The sequence below is a fragment of the Phyllobates terribilis genome, unplaced genomic scaffold (genome assembly GCF_046119375.1).
Source record: "Phyllobates terribilis strain yellow unplaced genomic scaffold, ASM4611937v1 Scaffold_7184__1_contigs__length_39421, whole genome shotgun sequence".
In the NCBI taxonomy this organism is placed as follows: Eukaryota; Metazoa; Chordata; class Amphibia; order Anura; family Dendrobatidae; genus Phyllobates; species Phyllobates terribilis.
The window spans coordinates 26,542-36,170 of NW_027369925.1; the positions used below are offsets into that span (position 1 = coordinate 26,542).

At 33.0% G+C, this 9,629-nt stretch overlaps 1 protein-coding gene across 1 annotated transcript; it reads right to left on the reverse strand.

The window, feature by feature from the left end:
* Nucleotides 1-1,879: 1,879 nt before the first annotated feature.
* LOC141251563 (uncharacterized) lies at nt 1,880-7,153 on the reverse strand. The gene is made up of 7 exons (XM_073670356.1): nt 7,043-7,153; nt 6,768-6,921; nt 5,240-5,376; nt 5,040-5,140; nt 4,541-4,658; nt 2,153-2,319; nt 1,880-2,000 (listed from the first exon to the last, which is right to left on the reverse strand). The coding sequence occupies exons 1-7, from the start codon at nt 7,151-7,153 to the stop codon at nt 1,880-1,882; spliced, it is 909 nt and encodes a 302-aa protein (XP_073526457.1).
* Nucleotides 7,154-9,629: the final 2,476 nt, after the last annotated feature.

The window sequence follows — 9,629 nt, forward strand, 5'->3', positions numbered from 1 at the left end:
CCAAGAAATAAGTGGTCTGGAATTTTGATTGAATTTATTCCAAAAGAATTTCTTATTGACGTCATCAATTTCGTTATGAACACCCGTTGGCAGATAGAAACTATGCATTAAGTAATTTGTCTGCGAGAATAAGTTGGATTGTATGAGAACAGATCTACCAGCTTGTGATAAGTTATTTGTTTTCCAACTAGAAAGTTGATTTTTTAATTTCTTAATTGCATACTCAAAACACTCGTTTTTTACTTTCACTGCAAGAATTGGAATACCTAAATATTTTTCCATGAAAGAGGTGATACGAATCTGTAATTCTAACGTAATTGCATGTCTAGTAGAAGATGTAATGTTTTTAGAAAATAATATAAAACTCTTATCGTAATTGATATTAAATAAAATTGATTTAAAAAAATACGTCAAGGTCATTTCAAAGGTTTGTCCTTTATAAATAACCAATGTGAGGGAGGGTTTGCAAGTCGTGGTGATCTTGCTGATACATTCTCAAAGTTTTGGTAATGCTCATAATCTCAAGATAGTAATTAATTTTGTCAAGGAAAGGTTAATAAAAATAAGTTAGTAACCTATTTATTTGGAATAAGGGTCTAAACAAAAAACCCATAGAATATTGTGGACATTTTTTAATCCAAATTCTTAACCTATGTTTGTGGGACTTAGCACTAGAGTTCTATTCGGATCACATTATAGAAAGGGAGTTTGGACTTAATTTTCAATTCCACATAAAAGAAAAAGAAAAATCTTCCAAGCACAACAATTTGTGAAAGGAGATAAAGGTCCCAACATCAATACAATTACATAACTTGTATCTCTCTTAGCTCAAATTTTCCAACTTCAGATCATGTAGAACACCTAAATGACATGAGAGGTACGAGACTCTAATATAGTTGTAAGATAGTGCTTGAACACCCGACAAGTGTAAAGTTCGATTTCATCATCTTCCATATCTGGATGTTGAGATTTAACTCTTGCCCAATCAACTTTAAACTCATCACCTAAAAACACAATCCATATCGAGTTTTTTGCCTGATCTAGTACCAAAACGATGAAGCATAAGCCGATTAATTAGTGTAAACTCCTTGACCCCATTCAACCAAACATTCAATCATATAAACGATACATAGAATAAGAAAATTAATCAGATACAGATTAATTTTCCGTGCGAACTGTGCAAATTATAGTAGTGCACCAGTGTATTACTAAATAGTGCACTGCACTAGAAAGTGCACCAGTGCACTACTGTAGAGTGCACCTGATAGTGCACTCACGAATGCACCAACAGTGCATTCAAAATTAAGGAGTACACCAGTACACTATAGAGGAGTGCACCAGTAGTGTATTGAAAAATGCACCAATGCATTACTGAGAACTGTACCCTAATACACTGAGGAATGCACCAATGCACTATTGAAGAGTGCACAGAAAACTGCACCAGCAATAGTACACTTTGTAGTGTACTGAGAGTGCACCAATAATATGCTAGAAAGTGCACCAATTGTGATAGTCCGCACAGAAAATTAGTCCTCACCGAAACATCTTTCATACAATAACATCCAAAGATTAACTATCACAAAGTCACACCTAATGCAGGCTGCAGACATAGAAAGATTAAGAACCCACAAAGTCACACCTAAAATGCCGAACAAATTCATAATAGTTCACAGGAAGCGTATATAGATGAACTATCCAGTCAAGTGCAAAAACAAAAAGGAACCCATACCATACCAATAAGGTACAGAACAGATGAGCAAAGAATGAGCTAGAATTCCTCTTTAGGTAGAGAGGGATAAATGTTTTGCTTTCTGAGTGGAATTTGTTACTCATACTTGTATCACACAAATTATCATAAGCTTTCTTTTCTTGCTAATCATCACTTTTGGGGTGTTGTTGAGCCACGGTAACGCCGTACAGCAGTCACCGGCTCACTGCATCTAGCACACCGGAATTTTGGAGCCGCTGAGCACCGCGTTTGAAGACAATAATAACAATACCTGTAACTCAAATAAATAAATTCATCAAACTAAATATATCATAGCTGGAGTTAAGTTTCAGCTGAACCTGACTATCCAAATCATGAACATAGAGTATTAATTTGTGAGCATACAGTGATGTTCCAAATCATAAAAAGAATAATTAAACAAACCTGTGTTGACAGGGCAAAGCAATAAATGAGATTGTTGGGGTTGATTGGCATATAGGGCAAAGGTTGTCATCGGCGGTAGAATCGGAACTTTTGTCCTTTGAAAATGGGTGAAACAAGTTTTTCATTGATGATGAATTTAGAAGAGGAAGAAGTAACAACAGCATTTCCTGCACAGTCCAAAGTACCCATTATCACTTGTTCAATGGAAAACGTATATTTTCAGTTCAAAACTAAGCTGCATGATGTTAGTGCCGCAATAAATAGGATTGAGTTTAAGTTATGACTGACAACAAGCAATTATACTCTAGTTCTTGATAAAGAGAAGTTTTGTGTTTTGTGCAAGCTGGTCCATATCAGGGTAATTCTATGTAATCTACCGATATTGTTAAGCAAGTAGAACGATAAATAACTTCATCTGATTTTAACTAAACACACCAGAATCAGGCTAATCAACTATTTCAGGTTTCAAAGTACAGAATTACCATTAATTGATTAAGTATAAGACTTCTGATTGATAGAGCAAGTTAAAGAAGAGCTGAGAGAGGAAAACTGAGAACTTGTAATATCCTTGAGAGGATTTACAGATAAAATACAAGAGAGGATTATAAAAGCATAAACTAGAAGCTAACATCTTTAAAGCTAGAAAGGGTTTAAATGAGGAAACCAACCCCTAGGCTGTCAAATCTATCTTTATAATACTAAAGCAGAGGTGAGTTCCGGTGAAAACAACCCTTATGGTGTGAAGTGCGAAGCATGTTGAGCCATTAGATTAGAAAATGGAGGGCTGAGATTAAAAGATGGATTTTTTAATGAATCCACGCGGTGACATTTTGTAATTAATGGTGAACTGTTATTTTTATTTTATTTTTACGTTTTCTGGGTGATTTTTTTATCCCTTTAGATGTGAACATTAACGTCTTATGTGTGAACATTAGTGTGTTATAGTGTACCCGAGAAAGTTCGCACTTCACACCATAAGGATTGTTTTCACCGAATCCTTATTCTACTAAACCAACATGAAAAACCACTTATATGTCAGCCTCTCATTGATTTGGACAAATGTCATCTTCTCATTCATTTTGAATAGTTTTTTATCCATGTCAAATTTCAAGAACATTGTCATTTTTGGAATATAGCCACATGGTAGTCAATTGGCAGACATGTGGCAGAAATTATAAACATTTCCTTTATTATTATATGACTAGGATCAGGGGCGGATCCAGGATTTGAATCGACTAGGGGCTATTTTTTTTTTGCGGTAAAAATGACACCGGGAAAAAAAAATTAGGGTATTATTTTAGTGAAAATACCAAATATAGTATTAGGTAGACCATATATTAGTACAAATTATTTTATTTTCGATGATAGACACAATGAGAAAATGAACAAATTCATTAATTTTATCGTCCGGAAAAAATTTAGAGGTCATTTTTCACTGAAAATACCTAAAATAGTACTAGTTAGACCATAAATCAGTAGAAAATATATTATATTTCAGGACAAACAAAACAAGAATATCATCGTTCATATTAAATTTCTTAAATTATCGGATCAAATTTATTAAAATAATATAATTTTAAAAAGGTTATTCCCGGCGGAGCCGGTAATTTTTTTTTAGAGTTATTTATATCAAAAATACCTATAATATTATTAGATAGACCATAGAATGGTACAAAGTGTTCATTTTTGGAGACAAATACAATACTAAAAATGAACAAATTTATCAATCTTATCACTTGAAAAAAAAAATTAGAGATCACTTTTTAGTAAAAAATACCTAGAATATTATTAGCTAGACCATAAATTAGTAGAAAATAAACGTATTCGAAACCAAATACAACAAAAATAAAATTATCAATTTTTTTTTTTTTTTTTTAAAAAAATCGTTTTTTCTCGGTGGGGGCCCCCACTCGTCCTACTGTAGATCTGCCCCTGACTAGGATAGTCTGACTTAATAAAAGGAAACAATGTAATTTAGGGAATTATTATTTTCGAGTTTTTTATTCTGAACTGGTAACAAAATCTTCTACTTTATACAAGGAAAAATCTAGCATTATTAAAATTCGAAATTATCTTTTATATTTGATTATAAAGATATCCTATAAAGAAAAATAGGAAATGACTAAAATAATAAACAGAATCATAATTACAAGAAAGGAAAGTATTATATAAACACAATCACTATTTATTATCTATGTGAATGATATTTCCTGGTATTGTGACTCAATATGATAATATTTATTTATATATATTGAAAAACTATAATATATCTACAATTTTTATTAGCATTATTTATTTGTGACGCAGGTTAAACTAGTGTACATCTCGGATTAGCATATATCAGCTCCATTCTAACTTAAAGTGGCCTTGTAGGAGAAAGAGAATTACCGAAAACTCATTCCAAACTAACTGGCGATTCATATACTCAAAGCTGACAGAACGATTCATGTTAGGGCTCCCATAGACAAGCCTAGCTCTAAGAGCTCTCTCAATCAGACTTCTGTACCTGCATCATAAATCAAAACATTTTCTTTGTTGAGTCACAAACAACTAAAACAATTAACCTTTTCACAAATCCTGAGAATGAAAGGTCAGATATTTGACTTACAATCCTTCTACAAACTCACAAAAAACCTTATAGTTTAACCAATAACTCCCCAGTGGTGTCACGTAAAACTGTTTTATCTTTCATAAAACTTGTAGAACATTGATAATTTGTTAGCTTATTTCTCTTCTGCAGCTCCTTCTAATAAATACAGCTTCATAGTTTTATTTCTAATTTCCTTCAACTTGTGATCAGTATTTATTGCCAACATCCTTCTCAATCATGAACAGTAAAATTTGTCTAAGTAACATTGTAACAAGAGGGTGTCTCGTGAAATCTTACTTTCCAGTGTAGAGAAAGATAAGCAAGTTTCCAAGTGATGCAGCCTTATAAAATCCCTCTATACGCTGTAAGAAAATCCAAGCTTGTTGTGGTATTGATCTCTATAATGTATCAAAAAACTGGTGAGCATTTTATTTTTTTTAAAATATATTGTCAAAATCACAATGTAATAAGACAAACAAGACAAAAGAGGGTTATACTTGATCTGAATCACTCCATCTGCGGAAAGCAGAAAAAGATTGTAAGCGGGACCAAATATACTGACTACCAACTGTAGCGATGCAATACCATAATTTTTGAGTAACGGTAAGTCCAGGTCCTTCCAAACCTGTTCGCACTGCAAACAACAAACCCAGGGCTTATTACACAGAAGCTATAATATGCGAGATAAAGCTTATAGATATCAAATCCAACATACAATCAATCCCTTACAAAGCCTCAAAATTTGTATCCACAGAAGTCAATTAGGGACTTACAACACCTAAGATTTAGCACATAGAAATCCTAAACCTTGTTCAGCAGTAATGAGAAAAGAAATATAGAAAGAAATTTTGTTGTAGTGTCTCAAAGTTGCATCACAGTTTGTTCAGCCCCATGGTTATGAAAATCGAGATCCAAGTCGTAAAATCTTATGATCCAAAGACGAGTTCTGATCCGTATCGTTCATTAAAATCGTATGATGTTTAAATCGGATCAAAATCGTATATTATCTAAAAAATCTTGTGAAGTCGTAAGATCCAAGTATATGTGTTTAGAATGCTATTATTTGTCTTGACCAGAAAAAAGAATGTTATTACTTGTGGTTTCCTGCAAAACACCCTATATTTATATTCAAGTTATTAATTCTTGTTTTTTCTCATAAAATATTTGTTATTGGTCAATACTAGGATGTATGAAGTCTTGATTATAAATAATATTCATTTATTTTATTTGTATTTACTTAGACTATTATATACATATATATTATTTCTTGTGTGGTTTACATTACTACTATACTCTTATGCAAGAACTTATAAATAATCAAATATCCTTATTTATGATAAAAATAGCAGCCAATCAATTTGGATCGCAATCACATTAATAAACTGCAACTATTTGTCCTACAATTTATGCCTCTCGTATCTTTCATTCACTTTCTAGAACAAGGATCTACAAGGGACAACCAAACCAAAAAAATTAGCATAACCATCTCCATTTATTACCCATGTTTAGAATCAAAATTCAAACCTCTGACACGTATCAAAACTAGTTGTAGCACAAACTTTTATTTGTCGAGAATAAACAAACGAGTCACAACCTAAGTCTAAGGATTAGAAGATTAAATACTAGTATAAAAGTTCACAAAAGTTCCAACTCGATGCTACGGTTTGGAATATATAAACAAATTCTCTGTCAATAAATGAACCAGGATGCAAGATGTATATGCTGTACACATACCTACACACACCGTAATGTATAAATGTGCATCTATGCATTTGCATGTTACACACTTGCCTGGGTAGTGTATAGACAAAGAATGAAAGAACTAAAATGTGCTATAACCAATTCCATGGTTCAAGGTCATATCATCAACATATAATATTATGAATTAATTCTTACAGAGTTAATTCAGATAGTATGGATAGTATGTCCTTAAACTTATAGTCAGAAAATCAAAATTTTCTATGTTGAAAAAAGAGAACTTCAACTTAGGGAAATTATAGGAAGAACTTTTTTTCCGTAGCTCACCTTTTCCTCTAACCTCTGTTGCACGCTCATCTCTATATCTCAGATTCATTAGAGAATTTCCAGGAGTTGGCTTATCTACCCAAATGGAAAACCTCCAGATTAGAAACTCAAGGAATGCATCTAACTCTGCTTCATATTGAAATAACATCCCTGGCTAATTCCGAAAAAAACAAAAGAAAGGTGGAAATATTTAATATAACCGACATTCTCAGGATGATATAAGCTTCAATCTAAATAAGCTTGCAATCAACACTATAGAAACTGCAAACTGGTACCTTCATCAAAGAGAATACTTTAACTAACTGTTCCTTGAGCATAGCTGCCATTTCTATGTCAAGCCTTCCAGCATCTATTTGATTTACTCTTGATATCATAATAGGGATCATCAACTGCCACTAAGAAGCAGATAAATCAGTATCCACCATACGACCATATTTAAGTAACAAATATACTATTATTCAATACACAAATATACAGGGACTTAATCACCTGTATTACATGGATAACTGGAAGTATTATTATCCAATTGAGAACCTAGTTAATCTCTGTAAATGTTAAGATCGTATGCATCCATACATAGTATAAGTACTAATCTAATTAAACGTTAAAGCTCAGTAAACTTAACTTCTTCCAAAAGAACTCGGATAGCATTCTAAGATACTTAAAAATCAGTGAGTTCATAAACATTTTCCTGAACAAAAATAAATAATGTTAACTAATTTTGATATCACTGCCCTTAGTTAGAATTAGTAGAAAATCGAAAAATCAACTCAAACGGGAACACCAAAAAGTAGAACTCAAGCAAACAAGACTGTAGGGAAGAAATCAAAACCTAAATCAAAAATAAGTTTGAGAAAGGGAGATTTACGGGGCGATGGAGAGAGGAAGAGCTCCATTGAGGAAGCGCCTCTTGGTACGAATTGATCCAAGCGTCCTCCGGAGGAATATCAACAGTATTCGAAGATGAGGAAGAAGAAGAAGCAGCTGATGCTCGTCTCTCCATCACAAGGAAAGAGAGAGAAACGAGAACGGGGGGGAAAGTTCGTAGCAGTTCGCAGTTCGCACGCTGGAGAGAGGAGACAAGTGCAAGATGTAGACGACGAAGGCAGTGTTTGGTTGTCTATTTTCTTTTATTTTTTGTGTGGAACATTGTTTGGACAAATGCTATAGAGGGCGTGGGAGGTCTTTCGGTTAACCATAATCCGGTTAATTTCTTTTACTCAATTCTTTTTAATGAAAATTACTTTAACTTCGTATGAAATTTTTAGTTAATTTTACATGATGAACCGTTACGGTTGAAAACGTAATAAACTGATATACGCATCTATAACGTATATATAAGTATAGATTAGTATTGTTTTAGTGTTGTTATGAGTTATTTTAGAGTATATTTGAAGCATTCAAGCGAGATATGTCAAGTGTGTTATTATGATGATTTAGAGGAGCTTTATAAAGCTTTGAAGACTTAGAAGAGCTAAAGAGAAGATAAAGACCGAAGGCAAAACCAAGTACGAGTTGAAGAAGAAGGAGAATAAGAATGTGAGTTATAGAACACTGTACTGAATTCAAATGGTTGGTTCTCTCAACTCTGATGGTTAAATGAGATGATTCTGAGTCGACGAATCAGATCTTGAATTCGATTTTACTCCCTAAAAGATGAGTGTAATATGAGCTTCGAGTCAAAGGTTATGGTATTTTTGCTACAACGTTCCAAATGCTAAAAAACAGTTCAAACTGTAAAAATGAACAAGAGAACACAAAGATGTATATCGATTTTGTGAATTTTAAACATATATTTGACTATGCACAACAAATGATGAGAAATGGAAATTGTAAATACTTTATCGAGCTTCGTAGTGTTTAGTAATGAATATGATGAAATGTTAGTGTTCTTGTGTATATTCCACGGTGAGAGGTACGTAGCCTGAACTCTAAGAGTGAGCAAAAAAAAATGAAAAGGAAAAGAAAAATTAGATAGAGAAAAAAATTAGACAGAAAAAGATGTCTTGAGCACAAAAAAGGAAAAAAAATCATTTTTTTCTCATAAGTTATCACAATCCTCCTACCCTCTACATGCCAATATCTCTAGAATTTTGGCCTCCCCAGGTCATAAACACTAGTCTCCAAAAACTCACAAACTCAAATTCCCAATTTTCTGTTCCTCACCCACTGTCGTCTCACCCCGCGTCAACTCCACCTTTCTTCACCACTAACGAGTGTCGTTCAGCCCTGTTAAAATAATAATTTATCTAACTGGCTCCTGTACAAGTAGAGTGGCAAGCAAGGGTCGATCCATTACGGAGTATGGAAAATTCTTGTGAATTTAAACTTATTAACTTGAAAGTAACAGAAATGGGGAAATTGATGTAAACTAACTAAACTAATAACTAGGAAACAAATATGAGAAAACGCTTTATTCACTAGGCATCCACATAACAGAATGATAGATTGATAATTGACTTCTCAATTCTATTCGGGTTCATTCTCTAATTTATATATTATGATTGTCCTAATCCTTGTTCTAATATAGCCAATAGTCCAACTAGTCCTAATAGCCCTTACCTAAATACAACCATGAAATTATCAAGATCAACAATACATTCAAGAATAAATAGGAACATGTAATACCATTGGCTCGAGGCCGATATTTAACACATCATCAAATCTCTACACAATAACAAGTTCAACATTTGCTACCCGATGATAATGCTCTCCAACTCAGACAAGTCAAACATAACAATATGAATTAGATCTAAACAACCTAGGTGTCCAATCTAGATAGATAATGCACAAGAGAAATGAAATAATTCTAATAAGATATTATTATAACCAAGGTAAAAGTCGTACAAACCAACTATTTGT